This window comes from Lissotriton vulgaris, chromosome 7 (genome assembly GCF_964263255.1).
Source record: "Lissotriton vulgaris chromosome 7, aLisVul1.2, whole genome shotgun sequence".
NCBI classification, from domain to species: Eukaryota; Metazoa; Chordata; class Amphibia; order Caudata; family Salamandridae; genus Lissotriton; species Lissotriton vulgaris.
In genome coordinates, this window is record NC_141695.1 from 1,280,827,635 (window position 1) to 1,280,850,254 (window position 22,620).

General features: G+C 43.1%; 1 protein-coding gene across 2 annotated transcripts in view; it reads left to right on the plus strand.

Annotated features, from left to right (window-relative positions):
- LOC147703408 (carbonic anhydrase 4-like) overlaps nucleotides 1–22,620 on the plus strand; it is a 136,220-nt gene that overhangs the window by 54,548 nt on the left and 59,052 nt on the right. For both annotated transcript variants that reach the window (XM_086931841.1, XM_086931842.1), the window contains exons 4-5: nucleotides 8,679–8,843; nucleotides 11,086–11,234. In XM_086931841.1, the coding sequence (XP_086787967.1) occupies nucleotides 8,679–8,843; nucleotides 11,086–11,234 (314 nt within the window). The remainder of the gene's footprint in view (nucleotides 1–8,678; nucleotides 8,844–11,085; nucleotides 11,235–22,620) is intronic.

The following is a 22,620-nucleotide window of genomic DNA, read 5'->3' on the forward strand; positions in this document are numbered from 1 at the left end:
CCACTGAAGTCATCTGCGGCGTACCACAAGGATCTTCACTCAGCCCCACCCTCTTCAATGTGTACATGAGCCCCCTCGCGGTCATCGCACGCCAACACAACCTCAACATCATCTCCTACGCGGATGACACTCAACTGATCCTATCACTCACCAATGACCCTAGCACCGCCAAAACTAACCTACACGAAGGAATGAAAGAAGTAGCCGAATGGATGAAACACAGCCGTCTGAAACTGAACTCAGATAAAACAGAAGTCCTCATCTTAGGTACCTCCCCCTCCGCATGGGACGACTCTTGGTGGCCAGAAGCCCTTGGAAAAGCACCCATCCCGACAGACCACGCACGGAACCTGGGCGTCATCCTGGATTCCTCACTTTCAATGAACAGACAAGTCAACGCCGTCTCCTCATCCTGCTTCAACATTCTTCGCATGCTCAAAAAAACATTTAGTTGGATCCCCACCGAAACCAGGAAAACGGTCACCCACGCTCTGGTCACGAGCCGACTGGACTATGGAAACACCCTCTACGCCGGTACTACCGCTAAACTCCAGAAAAAACTCCAACGAATCCAAAATGCCTCAGCCCGGCTCATATTAGACATCCCGCGTAAAGAACATATCTCTGGTCACCTGAAAAACCTCCACTGGCTTCCCGTCAATAAGAGGATCACTTTCCGGCTCCTGACCCACGCACACAAAGCACTCTACGAAATCGGACCAGAATGCCTCAACACACGACTGTCCTTCTACACCCCCTCCCGCCAGCTACGATCATCCAACCAAGCCCTTGCCACTGTACCTCGCATCAACAAAACCACCATGGGAGGTAGATCCTTCTCCTACCTGGCAGCTAAAACCTGGAACTCACTTCCCACTTACCTTCGCCTTACCCAGAACCACCTAGCATTCAGAAAGCAACTTAAAACGTGGATTTTCGACAAGTAATTCCCCACCCCCCCTCAAGCGCCTTGAGACCCTCTGGGTATGTAGTGCGCTATACAAATTCTCTGACTTGACTTGACTTGACTAATGGGGGGCCACTTTTATTTTGGTGCCCAGGCCTTTTTACTGCCCACTTCGAGCCTGGCTGGAGGGGAGAAGCAAACAGACAAGAAAGCAACAGGCGAAATGTGCACGGATGAGAGGAACACGGAGCACAGTGAAGTGGGTAGACACACACAACAGAGACAATAGAAAACACATGCACTCTTGTGGAGTGCTTAAACAAAAAGAAACAAGCACTGGCATAGCTAATAGGTCTCACCTTTGGGACCTTATAAGTGTTTAACCATGCAACAAATAATGTTGTTGCACCGAGGATATTGTGCTGCATAACTAAATACTTATAAGGTCCCAAATGCGAGACCTATTGGCTATGAAATGCTTGTTTTTTATTGAAGTGGACTGAGACAGGTAATGAAGAGCGTGAGATCAGGAGGGAGAGAGACAGACTGGTCTGGCAGGGAAGATGTCACAGAGAGGGAGAGAGGAGTAACTGGAGGGAAGGGGCGGTGTGAAGAGGGAGAGAGACGAAGAGTAGGAGGGAAGAAGTTGTCATGAGGTGGAAGAAAGAATTCTACTGAGGGTAGGGAGTGGGCTAAGGCAAAAGAGAAGTGAAGGGACGGATATGTGGTAAGGAGGATATAGGAGGGGGGCTGAAGAGGGAGAGATGCTGTGAATGAGCGGAAAGGTGTTTGGGGAGAGCGCCACTGATGGGAGGGAAATTAATATAAAGCATGAGGAGAGCGTAGGAAGAGAGAGGAAATATATGGGGCTGGGGAAGGAACGGGAGGGTTGTGGAAGATAGGACTCATGAGGCGGGTCAGGAAGGAATGAGAGGTGGGCAATGAACTGATGAAGGGTGAATTAAAAGACATTTTGGGGCAGGGGGTTAGTGAGAGACCCACGAGACGGAGACTGCGCAGCACATCTCACTGCCCGGCTGCACGTAAAGTCATTAGCTTTCTATTGATAGTCCACGCCGCCAATGATATAATCTTTGTCAGCACTGGGCGACTAATCACAGCAATAAAGAGAGCTAATTGAAAACTAAACTTGTATTAATACCGTGCAAGGGGGGTGCATGGAGGGCAGAGGCAGCTAGAAGGGGGCACGGAGGGAAAAAATGAGGGGAAGTGAAGGAGACGGAGAGGAAAGAAAAATGCAACCGACTGACAGACAGACAGGGAGGAGAGAGAGCGAGGCAACTAGAGACACACTGAGAAGAAACACAAGGTTGAAAGGCAGGAACGAGAAGGCGACACAGAGGAAATAGACACGTGATGGATGACTGGGTGAATGCATGGACTGAAAAATGAGTGAATGGGTAGAGGAGGACATGTATGCTTTTGTAGGCTGAGGGTTGGTTATATTGATGATTGATGGGTGGCTACATGATTTGGGGTGGATATTTTGGTGAATTGAAGGTGGGTAGAGAGGGATTCAAGGGAGGATGGGCAAATGGGTGGATACGTTGGATGAGTTAGTGGGTGGGGCGGATGCGATGGACGGATGGAAGAGTGCATGGGTGGATGGGATGGTGTGTGAGTGGATGGTGGTTTGGACTTGATGCGTGAGTCTGGAAGGATAGTAGAGTGTGTGGATATACATGGTTGGATGGAAAGTTTGGTGGAGGAGTTGATGTAAGAATACTGGATGAATTAAGTTGTGTATAGATGAATGGATTGTAAAATATAGACAGAGTTTTGTTTTTTGCTGTACTTTTCGAGGAGTATCTGGAGAGCCCCTATTGACACCTGGGAGAGATGTTGTTAAAAGTTTTGAGTGCAATTCAGGGATATGTCATAAAATTCATGTCACTTTATTGGAGATTTCCAATTCACAAATCCCAGGACCTTTGGGGCCCAGGCCATATGTGTAACGCTAAGCACCAGAAAGGAAAGGGGATGGCGCCACTGAAAGTATCATCAAGCCTGCGCTCACCATGCTACTGGGCCGGAGGGACGTTTGTGCATCACCGGCCACGGAGCCGTGGATTTACTTGTCATGGTGTTGCTCTCCAAGGATAGCAATTTCAGTTAAGAAAGGCTCCTCATAGTGATGGGCATTAGTATGCTCCTGGCTGCCAAGTCAATATTATCACTGGGCAGCTGCCTCAGATCAAGCTAGCGCTGTCTGATTGACCTCTACACTTGAACAGAAGCACCCCTAAGAGGTCTGGGTGGAAGAGTAAGGGGGTGTAGCATGACAGGAAGCAAAACTGAAAATGCAAGAAAAAAAAGTCAGAAAAGGGCCCGAGTGGAGACGGTGAACAGCAGTGAGGGGTCGGGAAGTGCCAACAGGAAATGAGCAAAGTAAAGCGGAGAAGAGAAGAGGCTGGGCGATGCGCACTCTTGTGGAGGTGGGGTGGAGGGGATGCACCTTTGAAACTTGACCCAAAACAGATGGCCCCTGCGCGCTTCTTCTGGCTCCCGAGAGCAAAACACTTTGGGAGTAAGCCTTTCACGAAAAGCTGGGACATCCACACGCCTTTGGCCAATTGCGTGCTAAAGCCAAACGCAATGGCCAACAGCGTGTGAGCACCAAACACACAAGCTTCTACAAAAGCTGAAGTGATTCCAAGTGGCCGATTTCCTAGAGAAGCGCATGCCCGCAGCGCTAGGCACGACCAAATAAGGGGTGCTTGAAAAGTGAGCAGTGGAAGGACAGTAGTAATACGTCCATGCACCAGGGGAGGGACAAACACACGAAGAGGAAGGATAGCACACACAATCTAACATATAAGAAGCAAACAACATCAGGAGGCCAGATAAATGCATTTATACCATATGCACAGGCCATGAGCTCAATAAACTGCATATATCACTAATCACATATGTCACAGCATTTAAGGTTTGTATATGAGCAGAAGTAATGTTCGTAGACAGCCTGACATGTCTATGTTATCATCTAGGCCCATCTCTACTAATGCTATTTTATTGGAAATTAAAGGTTGCAACAGAGAGCAAAGGACATCCAAGTTTCAATGCACAGACAGTTGTACGACAAAATACCATCTATGAAAATATTGTGGTGGAAAATATAGTGTGGCGATTGGATACATTATGACCCACTCGCCATGTGGCCTGATGATCTGGGAACACCGCCTAAAATATCGAAGGAAGTAAGAAACCTCAGAATGACCATGGTCTCCAAGCTATCAATGAATACCAAAGTGGACAAACTAGCAAGATCAAGCTTTGTTACTATAACAACTCTGCAACTAATCTTCCCTTATTTGGAATTTCCACACAAGGTCTAGGCTGCCATCTCCCTTGTTTTGTCCAAAAACGATTACGCCAATAGCCTCTACCACGGATCACCTTTAACGACCATGAAAAGACTTCAACAGATTCAGAACTCTGCTGCCAGACTACTCTTGCATATCAAACGTGAGACCACATCTCCCCTACCTTGAAAGCCCTGCATTGATTACTGGTCGCCAGAAGATCCACTTTCAAGCTGCTTTGTATCACCCATAAAGCAATACATGTAACGGGACCGCTCGTCGTCAGGAATGAAATCACCAAACACATTCAACAAAGAAACCTTCGCTCTAGAGTGGCACCGCGCCTCAGAATGCCAAGATACAAGAAAAAAATAAGTGGCACATCATTCTCTATTCAAGCAGCCAAACTATGGAACTCTTTACCCCCAAACATAAGATCCAAAGATAACCACCTTATCTTCAGAAAACTACTCGAGAATTGGCTCACCATATGCGAACAGATAGAAATATACAGCATATCTTTCTGTATATAAGCATTTATTTGTACTTTAGATATGTATCTATATATGTGTATTACTTTGTATACATGTGTAGAATACGTATGTCTAAAGAAAATATTATATAAAGATGTTCATTAGTCTGCTTAACAAATGTACATATTACTGATAATTACATTATTTTATGTTTTTAACATGTATATAAGTAACTGCATAAATAAATAATTTTTTTTTATCATTAATATTTATCTACAATTGCTTCACTATTGATCTACAAATGATATATATATCAAAATAAAAAACCTAATTTAAAGTACAACAACACTTGAAATCCAGAGTTTATTTAATGCATCTTTAATCTACATATACTACCTTCCTTTGTGCATTTAAATACTTTCCATGTACATATGGATCCATATCTTTATTACTGTTGGATCGATATATTTATTACTTTTACTTATTTATTACTTTTCGTATAATTCAGCATATCCAATGCACTACCCTATTTTTCATCCTCCGCACTCCGAACACAGAGACCCGGGAGAATACAAAAGAGACAAGACGTCTAAAAGACATCAAGTCCGGACGAGGCCACTGAGCAATTCATATCAATCGCGACATAGAAAAAATCATAGATACAGAGTGATTCAACACCTTTACCTTCTCCCGGGCGACCCACAACAAGCGCATTACGCTTGCAAGCTAATTTAATTCACTTCGAAATTGAGATTGGATGGTCTTGGGCCCTTCCGGGTCGGAAGTATCACCGGAAGAGCGACCACTTGGTCTAAACACAACCATTGGAGCCCTGAAGATTCGCAAGATGCGATGAAACACGTGTCGGCTGGTTGTTCACAAGCTGTGACTGATTAAAACAAGGAGACCAAGATTCTTTACAAACACTTGTTTATTTATTTACATCAACTTGCATACTATTGTTGTTTCTCTGCACTGTATTGAACATTTGCATTCGGACATATTGTGCCCATTTTATACCTCTCAAGTGTGTGCATAGGGTATGTTTCTTTCTATTTTTCATCCTGTACTGCTCTTAATATACATTCTAGCTCAACTCTCTGACTCATCTCAAACCTTTCTACTACTCTTTCCAATGCATTAGCCTATTTCTCACTCTGTACCGCTATCAGTATATCGGTTACCTCCACTCGCTCATTCATCCCAAACCCAATACCACTACTGTGATCCCCAAAATAACCCTTTCGAGACTCTTCCCTATTCCACCCTCCCAGCATCATCTCATACCTCTTTCTACTATTCCAATCCCTCATACCAAGCCTTTCCAAACCCCGACTCTTTCCCCTCCACCTCTCTATTCCTCACCCCAAGCCTCCTCCAACTGCTATGAACTCAAAACCAAACAAACAAAAATCTATATCCTTCCCTTCTATCCCACCTCTATCCTTTTCAATCCAAATAACAGACTAACATACCCACCACTCAAATGAATTTCATATTTCACTATACTAATTCACCACTAATCCCTTATGGGTTCTGGAGTAGCCTGCTACTCGCTGAAAAAGCACTTCAACACACTATCAGGGGTAGCAAGCGCTATATAAATGTAAACCTTTTTCCCTTCTCTATCCCTCGACTATCCTTCTCAATCCAAATAACTAACTAACATATCCACCACTCACATTACTTTCATATTTTCACTATACATATTCACCACTAATCCTTTATGGTTCCAAAGTAGCGTGCCACTTGCCGAAAAAGCGCTTCAACACCTCATCAGAGGTAGCAAGAGCTATATAAATGCAAATCTTTTTTTACCTCTTTTATCCCTAAACTATCCCTTTCAATCCAAATAACTGACTTACATATCCACCACTCAAATTACTTTCATATTTAACTATACTAATTCAACACTAACAATGTATGGGTTCCAGTGCAGCGTGCTAATCCCCGAAAAAGAACTTCAACACCCCATCAAGGGTAGCAAGCGCTATATTAATGCAAACCTTTTTCCCTTCTCTATCCCTCCACTATCTTTCTTAAGCCAAATAACTAATTAACATATCCACCACTCACAATACTATCATATTTTCACTATACTTATTCACCACTAATCCTTTATGGGTTCCAAAGTAGCCTGCTACTTGCCAAGAAAGCGCTTCAACACCCCATCAAGGGTAGCAAGCGCTATATAAATGCAAACCTTTTTCCCTCTTCTATCCCTCCACTATCCTTCTCAGTCCAAATAACTGACTAACATATTCACCACTCAAAATCCTTTCATATTTTTACAATACTAATTCACCACTAATCCTATATGGGTTCCAGACTACCGTGCTACTCAATGAAAAAGAACTTCGACCCCTCGTCAGGGGTAGTATGCCCTATATAAATGTAATTACAATACAATTCAATAATGTCAGCAACAAAAATGTAACTTTTACAAATATATGTATTGTATTGTAACATTTAAATAGTGCTTACTACCCCTCAGTGGTGTGCTGAAGTACTTGCCGACATGGGTAGTATGCCACAGTGTGTATGAAGGGTGTGTGGTTGGAAGGGCATTGCCTTTGTTTTGATCCTATGTGAGAAGTGATTGAGTGTTGCATGTGATGACCACCAAGGCGCTGTTACCATTAGCCCTTTGCAGTGTCATGGATGAAGAAGTGTGAGAGACAGGCCCAAGGTTTATGATTTTTAATACGTTGGCAGCTTTGACCATTTCTGCTGGTCTCTTGGTTGGCTAGCAGTATGTTGTAAACCTCTTCATTTATTCCATGCCTGTTCATTTGGCAATTGGTGCTGTATTTCTGTGGACTGGTGCAGTGCTCAGTAATGGACATGGCTCATGGGGATTCTGTCTTATGTTAGAGTAAGAGGGTCAGACAGTTTAAGAGAATTATTATGCAGCTTGTTTGAACTACAGTCAGCACCCCAACCTCTAAGTGATAGTTTCAACCCACGATGCTATGCTGGTGCATTTTGGGATTTTCTTTCGGGAATAGCTGGTGGCAAGTGACACAAAGGGGCAGACTATTAAAGGTTTTGCATCGCCCTTGCAACATGCAAGGGGGCACAGGGGGATGCAAAACCTAGAGTGAGATTTGTCAAGCCACGCAAGACCATGTTGTTTGGCTTGGTACATTTGGAGTAGAGTAAGGCAACACAAGTCAGCTGCTTTGCGTTTTTCTAACGTAGAGAGGTGTTCCATTTGTGGAACATGGGTGTTTCCACGCATCCACCCATGGATTTTGGCACATTCCCAGATTTTCTATGAGTCATGGACGTGGAAATGCGTCAGTATGCTGCACTTTCCCAGGGGAGGGGTTCAGAGGAGAAATGTGTTTATTTTTTCCTAGTCTTTTTTCCTCTTTCTACATGTGCTGCATCCTGAAGTACATGTAGAAGGGGGAACAAACGTCAGAGGATTGATTTTGTGCAGGAAGGTGGGCCTTCCTGCACAAAAACAAACCTGCCTGCAATGCAGGCGCCCCTGCACCATGGCACAAGGGTGCCTGCTTTGATGCTAGACAGCACATAGTGCGTCAGTGCAATGAGAGGACAGGAATGCGCCATATATAATGTTAAATATGGCACATTCCGGTCCTCTCCCTGTCACCCGGCACAGCAGGGTGTCTTCTTGCGCTGCGTTGCGTGACATTTTGATAAATCTGGCCCAAAGTCTCTAAACTATTACCAAGCACTTCCACTAACAAAAAACAGACTTATTTGCTTCAATATTACCTTGTCTACAGTAATGAAATGATATCAAAAGCAATTATTTAAAGAGGTTTTTGTAAAGAAAACATTATGCTCCTCTCTTGACCAGAAACCACAAGAGGAAATGAATATCTATATTATTCAAGTAAGGGTGCCCATGACATTTCAGTTCTTGGGGTCAGAGAACCCTTAAACTGCTTTGCTTGATGAATGCATAGATATTGTTAAGTTTGAGTTTATCTCTTCCCACAGGTCCACTTACCTGGGGCGGATTGGGCAGCTGCAATGGGAGCCGTCAATCCCCTGTAAACATTACTGAAGAACTTGCTGTCTTCAACTCCAGCCTCACTGCCTTCACTTTCACTGGCTATGGAAATCCAAGCAAGCTGCTCTCACTGACCAACCTGGGACACACAGGTGAGAGAGGCTGCACTGTCCAATCTGGGGCAGGCAACAGGCAGAGGGCTCTCTGCTCGCCCTGGAACACACATGTGTGAGAGGCCTCACCGTCAAAGCTGGTACACACAGGCTACAGACATGTCAGTGTGCAACAAGGCCCCAAATGTGAGCAATGCCTCACTGTCTAATCTGGGGCAGACAGGCGAGACAGGTTTCACTGGCCTACCTTGGGCACACAAGTGAGTGCAAACTTCGGCGACGCAGGTGAGAAGGGCCTCAGTGTCCATCCTGAGACACATGTAAGAGAGACCGCAAAGTCTAACATGGTGCTCGCAGATAAGAGAGGCTTAGCTGTCCAAGCTAGGACACACAGGTGAAAAAATCGTCACCGTGCAATCGGGTCCCAAAATTGAGGGAAGACATGCAGTCCACCCAGAAACAATTGATAAATAGCAACCTAGGCAATTTAGAGATTACAATACCATAGTGGTAAAAAATTGATAAAGGGTTGACTACAGCTGACTAAAAAAACATAATTTTATTTATCAATTGACACAGTAAAAAGGTTCATTCATATAACATAGAATCAAGATTAAAAATTCATAGTATACATATAACATAGACATCAATGCATAAAGATTAGTAAACAATAAAACAGGGTAGGTGGCATAAAAATTGGGTCTCTACGCGCGTTTCGGCGGCCAGCGCCTTCTTCCTGGAGCAACCACGTAATATCTATAGAGTAAAAATGCATATAGAATACAAAATTATAACATTTCACAGTTACATATTTATAAAAACAAGTTCTAACAAAACAATATCTAAATTTTAGCAGCTATAGTTTGATAAAAACAATGTAATTTACATTTATTTGTTGTTATCATTTCCTTGCGGTATTCTGTCCAAACGGAAGAGGATTTTAAATGATAAGAAAAAGGGGGGTGAGGGGGGGGGGGGAAATACCTAGCAAAGGGGAGTTACCATGGATGAGCATGGACGTAGAGAATTTATGGCAAATTCTATTGGCCCGAGGATGACTGTACGAGGGACACCTTATTGGATTTATATAAGCGTCCAGAGGCTGTGTGGATCATCCATGGTAACTCCCCTTTGCTAGGTATTTCTTCCATGGCTGCTCCAGGAAGAAGGCGCTGGCCGCCGAAACGCGCGTAGAGACCCAATTTTTATGCCACCTACCCTGTTTTATTGTTTACTAATCTTTATGCATTGATGTCTATGTTATATGTATACTATGAATTTTTAATCTTGATTCTATGTTATATGAATGAACCTTTTTACTGTGTCAATTGATAAATAAAATTATGTTTTTTTAGTCAGCTGTAGTCAACCCTTTATCAATTTTTTACCACTATGGTATTGTAATCTCTAAATTGCCTAGGTTGCTATTTCTCAATTGTACTATTTTCCGTGACCTAGGAATTTCAAAATTCATTAATTCAGGGGGTCCTTGTTAAATACACATGTCCACCCAGCAACACACAAGTAGAAAGACTTGGGGCCAGGTGTACGACCTATTTGTGCAGTCGCAAACGAGTAATCAGCTCGTTTGCGACAGCAAAATAGGTCTGCCCTATTTTGCCTGCTCTTAAAAAACATGAAACAGTAATGTATCATGTTTCTTTTTTAAATACATCCTGTTTTCCTTTCAAGTAAAACTGGTTGCATTTTGGGGGAAAAACTGCTTTATTTTAAAAGCAGTCACAGACATGGTGGTCTGCTGACCCCAGCAGGCCACCCTCCCTGGGAGTGCTAGCCATTCCCAATGGGGTCGAAAATTGCACATGCCTCATGAATATTAATGAGGCAGGCAATTTACGACCTCATTAGGAATCGCAAACAGTGTCTGAGTCGCTAAAAAGACGTAATTTGCGAATCGCAAATTGGAAGGGTCGTACATCTGGCCCTTAATATGTGCCCGGGCCCCACAGTTGAGAAATTCCACCCTATCCAACATGGGGCAGATGTGAGAAAGTGCTTATAGACTATAGCATATGTAGATGGAAAACCCTTAACAGTACAATCTAGACCACACCAATAGGAGAGAAATCTCTTTCTGACCCACACTTCCAGGTAAGATGGAGCTGAATATTCACTCTCGCTAGCCCCATCTCTCACTAACCAGTAGCCACAGAGCTCCAGATAGCCTGTAACAACCCCACCTGCATGCCGATAGTTATGGTGTTGCGGGGGTGTATGTATATATCTCTGTCCCTCAGATCACATTATTTTAATCTTGCAGTGGAAGTGGAGCTGGACCAGGGAGTCAGCATCACTGGAGGCGGCCTCCCGGCACAATATTCGGCTGTAGCCCTCCACTTTCACTGGGGGAATGGAAGCTCAAATCCTGGCTCGGAGCACAGAGTGAGTGGAAAGCAGTTCCCCATGGAGGTGAGTGGAAGGAAACTTGTGGTGACTCTTGATGAATAAGTGAATACACCTATTGCACAGGCCAAGGCATAGGATATAAGGTGCAGGGAATGAAAGAATGGGCAATAAACTAATAAGGGTGGAGCAGACAAGGCACCAGGGGCATGGTGCACAAAGAAACAGGTTACAAATAGTGGTCGCAATTTACGCACTAAAGTTTGTGACCTGTCCAGGGCCGGACTGGCCATATCGGGCACCGGGCAATCACCCGGTGCGCCGCAAGGGTGGGGGCCGGTTCAGGCCCCTGGGCGCCGTTTTTGTTACAGGGGGCGGCCGAGCACTTTGCCGGGGCCGGTTTTGCTTCCCTGGACCTGTCTAATTTTGTGCTGCAATCTGTGTGCTAATAGACTGTGTCACAAATTCTCCAGTGGCAGGGGGATACAGAACTACTTGTCTAGTGAATACTAATTAGGCAGGTTGCTGTCTATGATCCTGAGTTTAATGGCATACACCTGAGGTCAGAAACCCAAATCAGCATTTATACTTGATATTCTTCTGAAATCCTAACATCAGGACTATATTTGATTGAGCGCTAGCTGGTTCTCTGAACTTATGAATTCCTGGTAGCCCACCACTTTAGTGGTTCACTGGCATACATATTAGTGTGGTTTTGCCAGTGTTTAAATTGTAAAGGAATTAGGGGCATATTTGCAAGCCCCTATTGTCACAGGAATGTCACTTTCAACGCTGCCAATAGATCCAATACAATTGAGGCAGCGTTCTGACCTTTATCCAGTGTCAATTTGATGGAATCCGTAATGATGTTCATGGAACACAAAAAAAAGGGTGAAAGAGATTATGTGTTTCAATGAACTCTGAAAAGTTGTGGATTGACAATGGAGTCTAAGATTTTTGAATCTGCAGGGAGAAGAGAAATCGGTCTGAAATCTGAGAGAATACTATAAGCTGTAGGCTTTTTTAGTAGAGGGATGACGTTTGTCTTTTTCCACGTATCGCTTGTTTTGAATTGGAGTGGGAAAGATTGTTTTGGAGTGGGGCAAATTGTTTTGCAGTGGAGTGGAGCAGATTGGAGTGGGGTGGGTTGGGAGGATTGGAGTGTGGTCTGGGGGATTCAAGTGGATTAGGGGGGAGTGAGGTGACCGGATTTCTCCAGGGTGGATTGGATTGAGTGGCGTGGATTGGATTGAGTGGATTGGTGTGGGGTGAGGTGGGGTAGATTGGATTGGCGTGGTACGGATTGGATTGGAGTGGGATGGATTGGAGTTTACTGCACTGCATAATTTTGAAAATTACACATAAGCAAGAAACACTGTCTTTTTGCAATATATAGAACAAGATAATTGTCATCTTTTGAGCACAGCGCCCACAAGCAAAAACAAAAGAAAACATAACTGCAAAGTGAGAAAAAAAGACTTGGCAAAATGAAAGAACGTTAAGTAAAGAAAATACATCTTTGGAGTTTTGTTTGTCGTGCTGGGCATATTTTTGCCAGTCACACACATTCTGTTTGCAGGACACAAAAAGGTCAAAAGAACATAATAGTACCTCAGTCACGTCTGGAGCAATGGAAGGGCACTGATTAAGTTGAATATATCAGTGGTCGGTCCCTGCTCCACAGAGAGAAATAGAAATTATGTTAGGCCTGCCTTGACGAATTACGAGGCTGTAAAAAAAGTACCACGCAAGCTAGCAAATGGTAAGTAACATGCGGGGTTCCAAACCCTTTTTGTTAACACTTTTGTCTCGCAGGCTGAACCCTAAAAAGGTCCTCACCTTCTCCATCGCTGCATCTGGAATCTGCAACAACATCCCATGTCCATCAGGACATGCCCCAATCATGCTCAAGTTTAGAAAAGAGCAGGAGAAGCATCTCTTTAAGGAAAACTACATCAGGATGCAGTAATAGTCCACTGTTCTCTCTTTGAATCCATTAACCCTTTAGCTACCTCTATAATCACTCTTGACTATCTTGCCTTTGCTGCTGTACAGTTTTCACTGCCTTTTGGCTAGATTTGTGCTAGTACGAGTAGAGAGAGAGAGAGATAAAAAGATGTTTATTTAGACCATAGTCTATAAACCATACATAAAACTTTGGATCCTCATAGTGATAACATAATTAGACCACATTTCATTTAAACACAGTTTACAAAAATATAAATCCATAAAATTCTCATTGTTGGCGGAACGCTAACAAATTTAAAATCAACACCCCTCCTTTATTTTCTCCATTACAAATTCTCTTGTTGCTTTCGAGAACTTCTCCACGGCAATTGTTATATCTAAAAATGACATATCCATAAGGAGACAAGCAGCTTGAGCACGTGAATTCACCTTATATTTTAAAAATATTGGACATAAAAACACTTTCAGTATTACTAAAATCAATGTGCAATCAAGCAATATATGTAAGATATAATTTCTTACTCCTAAGTCACATTTACAAATACCATCTGGTTGGATCAAGGCTGCTTTTATTTTTCCTTCTGTCTTCCAAGGATTAATGCCCACACGAGCCCTTAGGATTTCATGTCTTAATCATTTATTGGGCAAAAAATCCAAGTATGGGAACTGAGCCTCCTTTTCCCATGCGCTCCTTACCCAATTAACAGATTTGTTTACCCTCAGATAATCATAGTCTTGTGATCGAGAGTATAGGAGCCCTTGATCCCTAAGCATTCTTTTTGTAAATACTACGTCCTGGGATGGCTGTAAAAGGCTCAATTTTAGGTGGGCAGCTACGGTCTGGAGGGTTTTCCTTACATCCCGTGCCCAACCAAGGTTGCTGGTTTGGATTTCCTCTCTGCACCATATTGACACCTTCTGTACGCCACCTGACTCCTGGCGTTTCCAAAATCTTAGTAGGGACATTTGGGTCATTACGTTGCATGCTATTAGCCCTACCTCCATTCTAGTACGAGTAACATGTACAACGATAGGCCGTTCATGTCAGGGAAGGTCACCAGCTTGAGAGAGAATCTCCCCATTGGCTAACAGACCGGTGCGTCAGAGATAGAGGTAACTTAATCCCATTTCATGTACCTTCGAACGTTCACAATTTTTTAATAACTCGGATAATTGCCTGGATGGAGGCGGATCCCAGAGGAGTACACAAATAAAATTATTTTAGGGCCAAACGTTCTGGTGACTTTGAGAGCTGGTCTACTCGGAGAGGATGTGTTATACCAAGGCAGGGACCCTGGCAGAGGTTACAGGTGTTGTTTTGACTTTGGAAAAGGACAATTCCACTCCGCCCCACCCCCAGCCATGCAAAGATCTAAAGCAGTTTCTTCTCTTGGTCTCCCTGTGGAATGTGTAGGCCTCTATTGACCCCTAAAAAGCTACCTGCCATTTATTCAACTAAACACATGGGGTAAAGTGTTGGAAGGGGATAGGGCAGAGCCTCAAGAAATTACTGCAGGAAGAGTGCAGTCAACACCATCAAATAGTTTCTCATTCTTTTATGCTTTCTGTCCTGGCATCTGCACACTCTGGCCTAAGGCTGTCTCCGGGATAAATCTAGGAGTGCTTGAATTCAAGGGGAAGTGAACAGAATACCCAAGAAACAGGGCCTGACAGGTTTTTTAAACAATCTAATGGTTTTAAATATTTGTAAATTTTTAACCCCTTCCACGCTCATGACGAGCTGGGCTCGTCATGGTGTAGCCTCCTCGCACGCTGATGACGAGCCCAGCTCGTCATGAAACAATGCAAATTGCAATTTCCAGCACAGGAGGGAAATTGCCTTAGCAGCCATGGAGTTAATAAGAAATACTTCTTTCTTAGATGCTACAGCGATTTAAATACGTAAAAAGGTAGAGCAGGGGATTGCTTGATTTTTCCTCCTACCCCCACCTATCCCACAGTGTATAAAATGGAGTGGCTGACTTTCAGATGAGTGGTGTTTGATCACTGCAGAGACTTGTGTGTCATCACCTGGAGGTCCGATGATCGAATTTCAGCACAGTCTACTTAGAGGCTCAACCTCTAGAGTTTAATAAAATGAGTGCCACTGATCTGGGCAAAATCATAGCTGGTATTTTACTGTGTAACAATGTCTTGTGACAATGCAAGAAAACATAAAACAAGTTATTGAGTTAATTGGCAATGTCCCCTCCTCTCTGTGGACACCAATGTTACAGCACCCCAATAGTTTTCCCCTGGAAGATTTCAATATTTCAAATCTGATGACGTCTACTGCGGAGAACAATGTCCAGTAAATTCCAGTCCATGCAATGTTTCATGCAAAAAAGCACAAATTTCAACAAAACAAAGCGCATCAATTTCACATGAAATTCCACATTTTTCTTGGGGAAATGCAAATAAGGCCGTGAACACCTCAACCCCCCTCTGGGACACTCGTTGTAATGAAGTCCAATGTTTGCAGCACTGTGTTTTCATTTAACATGTCAGTGTGTTTTGAGAATTGAACCAACTTGACTAACACAACTCATGACAGTAAGTTGTAAATGAAAAACCCAGAACTGGAAACAGGTGCTATATCTCTGTGAAACAGACTGGCAGCCTGTGTTTTTAGGTCTCGCCTAGGAAGCGCTTGCGCTGTCTCTTCGAGACATGTTGTATTCAGGATATGGGCATGAAGCTCCGCCCACTTTCCACCCATCTTTTTAATTGGCTCCTGTCACTGTCCTTTGTAAATGGTGACTTTTCATTGGTCAATAGGCTTAGTAGTCCCTCCCTACTACTGCCTTTTCTCTTCTTGTAGCCTCCCATGAGTACACCCATTGGTACATGTGTTGTTACCCGGTATGTTTTAATTATAGTCTTGGAGGACTATTTTTTTAAATAGCTTGCTCCTGCATGCTGTTGCAGACAGCACACGCTCTCCCCCAACTCTTTTTTAATTAATATAATCAGCACAGTTTGCCTCAGCTGGAATAATGGCGGCTGCGCCTTTCTTTTGTTAGTTGTAGTCTGAGGCATTCTGAGAGCGCCTGTTCTATTGCGAGCACTTCCCCCTCCCCTCTCGCTTGCTTTCTTTTGCTCCTGCATGGTATGTCTCGCCTTGCGCACCATGTAAGATCTGCAAGTTGAATCCCAAATTTGAGTTCTTATGCCTCTACCATTGATTTAGTTTAGATTAAAAATAATAGTTTATTTGAAAGTATTTCAATGAAGCTCTCAGTTGTAGTCAGAGGCATTCCGAGGGCACCTATTCTGTTCCGTGCACCCCCCCCCCCTTTCCTTACCGCTTTGCTCCTGCATGGCATGTCTCGAGTTGCGGAGCATTTAATATCTGCAAATTGAATCCAGCTTTTGAGTTCATACCGCCGATTTAGTTTAGATTAAAAATAATAGTTTATTCGAAAGTATTTCTGTTGAAGCTCTTTCTGAAGGAGAACTGCCCACTTCAACCTCAAGCTATCTCTCCCTCCACGACTTCTTCTTTTAATGTATTTATTTCACCACACAAACCCCTAACAGTCTTCACAAACACACCACACACACAAACACAGAAGCACCACATTACACACCGAGCAATCCCACACAAACACACTTAGGGCCATATGTATCAAGCAAAATTGCATTCGCAAACGCCAAAATTTGCAGAATTTTGGCGTTTGCAAATGCAATTTTGCCAAATGGTATGTATTAAGGCAAAATAAGGAATCACAAAATTTGCGATTCCTTATTTTGCGATTGCATTTAAGGAATCACACATTTTGAGATTCCTTAAATGCAATGTAAGAAGCACCAAAAAAGTGCAATTTGGCCTTAAGGAATCGCAAATTACCACCAACTTCAAGTTGGTGGTAATTTGCGATTTCTTTGAAAAATGCACTTTTTTGCATTTTTGAAAGTGCAATGTGAAGCACGTACATGCCCTTAGGGCATGTATGTGCGCCACATGTGCACCCATGCTTATTTCAGGGGTGCATCAGGTTGTCCTATTGACACCCCTGCACCCTTGAAATTATTTCAATTTGCGATTCTCAAATTGCGAATCGCAAACTGAGAATAACTTACCATTCATTTCTATGGGCCTCCTGGCCCATAGAAATGAATGGGAAAATATTCCTTAATTGCGATTTGCAATTTGCTCATCGCAATTAAGGAATATTAAGAAATTGCAAAAAAATTGCGATTTTTTACATACATCCCTATTTGCAATTCTCAAATAGCGATTTCTAAAAAATCGCTATTTGAGAATCGCAAATCAGGATGTTGATTCATATGGCCCCATGTCTCCCAAAACACGAATTTACAACATGTACACACAACCCTTGCCAACACACATATGCACGCAAACAGCCTTCCACAGATACGAGCACACTTACACACATGACACCAACATAAAAGAAACACTACACACACCCAATAAACCTCAACAGGCAACCTATAAACCTTTGTGCATCCTGTTATGCACACACACACCAGCACCCATCTTCCCACAGTCACATTTTTCACACTAGTACTCTTACTCACGCACACAAGGAACACAGAACTATACAAACAAGCACCAATACCTTGCTATATAGAAACTCAAGCACACATACACAGGCTCCCTAAATAGGAGCCCAAACACACACACACAATTGACACAATAGACACCATAGCACGCATTCAAAGATGCACAAATACACACACGCAAACTCCCTATAAACATCCAAACATTCACAACCTTCCTGTAGACAGCTAAGCACACGCACACACAGACACACACACAAACACGCATGCACGCCCCCGCATATACACAAACTCCCTTCCAGACACCAAAGCCCCCACACACACACACACGTGCGCTCACACACTTACACACACAAACACACAATTGATAACGCTGGATTCTTATCTAATCTTTATCTTACCTTGCTACTTATAAGAATCCTCAGTCGACTGGACCTTTCTATCTGCTAGGAAGTGTAAAGGGGAGAAACTCCATTTTACCACATAATTTAAGCTGTTCAATCATGTAATTCCAAAGGACCACAGACTCTGAATCAAAAATTAAGGGATTTATTGCAAAGCCAAAAAGAACTAAATATACAAGCAACTCAGCACGAGGTTAAGAAAATAAATGGGCAATATTACAAAAAAAATCCTACGCAAGAGTCTCAGAATAAGAATAAGAGTTAACTCTAAAAGCATCAGGCATTCGATAACTGCTCCAACCTCTATCCTAGTATTCATTAACCTGAAAGGAAAATCGATTAGGCTGTCCCTCCACTATTGCTAGAGTAAATCCCTACATACCTTCATTCCCAGGCAAGAGAAGAGAAAAGGTGTCAGTAGTGAGGACTTCATCAGATGTACACTCACTTGAGCTCGTTTTAAGATTCTTCTCCTAACCTGCCCTTTCTCTCCTTCTCTAGTTCTGCCTCTCCTCCCTCGGGCCACTGTCCCTAATACAAAATCCCAAAACAGTAGAACACACCCTTCATACGCCCCTTCAGAGGAGTCTCCTTCTCGTACTTTTCCATCGAAACTCTGACTTTGTCGAACAACCGTGTGGATGTCCTAGGATCCCAGGCACCTTCTCCGCTGAAAGTATTATATCTGCATTCCCGTACACTCCCATGGTGGCTTCTCCTACCATCCTAAATCCCAAAACAAAGGGTTATTCTGTCTAACGAGATGTGTGTCCTTGCACCTGCAACAAAAGCCATGTGAACAGAATAGCCTCACACGCGCACAAAATCTGCTGGATACCTTCGACTGAGAGCCTTCCCAAGGAAAATACATTTCAGGCCTACGAAAATTCAGCTAACATAAGAAATTACAAACAGGCCTTCTCCTAAACGTATATGCGAATAGGCCTTTACACATTTAAATCACGCATTAACAGCATTACATTCATAAACACCAAAGACATTACATTTTCTAAATGAATAAGCATACCTACACGTGCAGACTTTAATATGGTGCACGTTTAGATCTAATGCATCACTTTATACGTGAACTAATTCATAATGCATCATCTAAAATACATTTCAAACAAACACTACATTGATCTTCATAAATGAAATCGTTACATTTCTATTCGCACTAATATATGCTGCATTAATATTACATTTTTAATGACTACACGTTAATACATTCCTTTAGATATGCGGATGCGGACTATTGACGATTACGATGCACCCCTACAATTTTCAAAATAACATGACACTCTATCACAATCACTACTAGTGGTTTTAATTTACTTCCGGGTGCTCCAGCTGTTGCTCTCTACATGAAGCACTTATATAGCAGAGCAGCCAGGAATCTTCGTACTGAAGAGGGTTTCTGCTGAAGTGCAATTCGCATTGTCCTCACTTAAAAAATGCTGTCTTCTTTCTTGGAGGATCACGTCCTCCGAGGACAAATTTCGGCCCTCTGTGGCAGGACCTTGCAGTTTGTACCACCGGCACAAAACAGTGCCTTTAAAATGTTGGCACATGTCTGAACGGTGTCTCGTCAGTCAGTACGTGTCTAATGTGCTTGCAAAGGCTACATTCTCCAGGTGCAAGGCTGGACACAGCGGAACCCCCTAGCAGAGGGCCAGCGAGCTGCTTTTAGAATGGAGCATGAGCTGTTCAGTCTGGCAAACTGCTCTTAGGGAACACACCATTTTTCTGCTACAAATTTATAAAATATGCCCCTCAAATCCATTTGTAAATGGCTGCAATAACTTGCTACATTCACTCAATCCAAGTCGGGCTGTTGTGAGCACATTTTCAAAGACTGGTGTTAGCTTCCCAGCCTCCCTTGTCCAGGTGCACTGAATCAAAAGGCAATATATGTGCACAATGTAGCAGGTATTATTCAACAGCCTGAAAGGCCAGTTTATCAATCTCAGAAAAATTATAAAAGCGATATATGGGCCTGACACAAATTCAGACCATTCAGCTCTCTCATAAGTCTCAGCAGCAGGAGCATTAACCCACAATGCTGTCTTACCTGTTTGTTTTTTGGGTGGTTTGGTTTCTTGTATATACTCACATTGCCCAGTATCAAACACCAGTCCCCTGGGTAGGTTCTTGCGCATTACACACCCGGCGCAAGCACACTGCTGCCGGTTGTAGTCCTATACCAAAATAAAAGTCTGGCCCATCATCAACCTGGGGCAACACAGTAAAGGAAGGGCAGATCAACTCTTATTTTAGCTCACCGTGCTCAAACAATGCTTCTGAATGTACGGGGTCTATTTCTTAGGTAGATTAACAACACCAATTGCTCTAACTTTCAACAATGCGAGACCTATTGCATCGCAAATGCTTGTTTTGACTGCTGTGAAGACTTTAGTTGTGGGTACACTAGGCCATTTGCATCGCAAAAGCAGGGCTGCGAACAATTTGTGACACATCCATGTGTACTCTGGAAATGTCGAAGTTTGAAATATATTCCTTGTCAATAAATTATCGTCACGTTTCAAGAACCTCCTTATCTAATGTGATTATGCTGTTAAAGACAGCACTTACATTTTCAGAAGGTAACCCAGTAGGGCAATGTATGCTGAACTGTAAGAGTTGAAGGTAGTTTATGGGTCCACTGCACCCCAAATATGGACGTGTTTTACTACCTAACTGGGGTAAAGTTACTCTTATCCTTGCTTATATTATTTCCTGCAGCACCCTCGCTACCACTACGGTATACTTGAAGGGCCTTAGCTGGTAAGACGTGCAGTAGCAATGCCAAAATTGAGCCCGCATGATGGTGATGGCTTGTTAAACAAGCCTTTGCAATGCAATCGGTCTCACATTTGTGAAAGTTTGAGTTTTGCGTTGTAAACTTTTTCTTTTCATTATGTTTAGTTTTTTGTAGTTTGTTTCCTGTAAATGAGTGGCAATGGTGGCTGCCACAGATGCCTGTCTTGTGAGAAGAGGGCATCCAGAGGGAATGGAACTGTGATGTACTATATTGTTTAGACTACAAGAGGGACACCAGACAGAACCTCTTTTCTGTAAATAAGAGGTAAATACCAAAGGTGCTTGCTTGCCTGACTTCTGCACTGCCCATATTTCCACATAAGCACTAACTAAATTTCTTGAACACGCTAAACTACGCTGTTGTCAGATAAAACTCTACTGCATGACATGAGAGATTTACATATCTGAAAACAATCTTTCAACCTGTACCGTAAGCTGCAATTTTACTGTCAAATTAATAATTTAGTGAAAACAGACCTTCAACTAGGCAACTGCTATTACATGGCTTTGCATTTTGGATTGGCGAGAATTGCCTGCAGAAAAGGGCCTGAATGTTCCCCCTCTCCTACTTTTCGTCATGGATGGTCATATCGCCACAGTGGTTTTTACTAAACTTCGAAGTCGACTCCAACTCCATTATTTAAACTTATTGAATCATGAGGCTAAGTGGTGCATTGGAGTAATTACTGAGATAACTGAATTGTTTTGCCAGTTGTGCCCAAATTTGACAAGCGTGCCGTGCTGGTAAAAAAAATAGCGTTTGCTGTGAAGCGTGTCCCGCCTGCAACAGCAGGCAACTACTGAAATAACTGAATTGTTTTGTCAGTCGCATTCAAATTTCACAGGCGTGTCGTGACGGTTAAAATAAAAAGCGGTTGCGGAGAGCGTGTCCTTCCTGCAACAGCAGGCAGGAGAAAGTCATTTAAGAAAATAGTGCTCCCAGAATGTAATTAAAACATCTAGAGTAACAACACATGTAACAGGGGCAGTCCTCTTGGGAGGTTACAACAGGAGAAAAGGAGGTACTAAGGAGAGACCACTAAGCCTATTGATTAATCAAATGCCACCATTTACAAAGGACAGTAACAGGAATCAATGGAAAAGATGGGTGGAAAATGGTCGGATCTTAATGTCCATACATGAATACAGCATGTATCGAAGAGACAGCGCAAGCACTACCTAAGAGAGACCATTTCAAGAATACTGAGGCTGCACTGCATAGTTAACTGGGATCTGGACTGGTTAGGGAACCATTGAAGTTGACATTGGAGGTGTGCAGCCCTTTCAGATTCATCGTGTATTATGGACCAATCCTTGTATAGATTTGTTGCCTACTCACAACTATACGTGTTTGGTGCAGATTATGGCTACCTGGCGATTTCATGCAGTAATTGCTCTGTTGCAGCAGTAGGGGGCAGGCTCACTGGTGTGTCCCGGGAAGGACCTAACTGTACCCCTACATTTTCGGAAGTAGTTATACAGCTGTGCAACAGTGCTGTCAATCGAACAGTAGGTGTGGTGAAGAGCTGAGCAAGATTTGGGAAAACTAATGTGTATATTTCCTGCTCATGCTGGATGAACTGATCACCAGATACTCTTTCCTTCCTTAACTAATGCATGGAAAATGGGAAAAGGAGGCTTCTCTTCAAGCAGGGCTCAGACCCAGAAAGCGGAAGGAGCTACAGATGAGTCACATTGTCAGGCTTGACAATCATCTGATGTTGCAAACACAAAGCAAG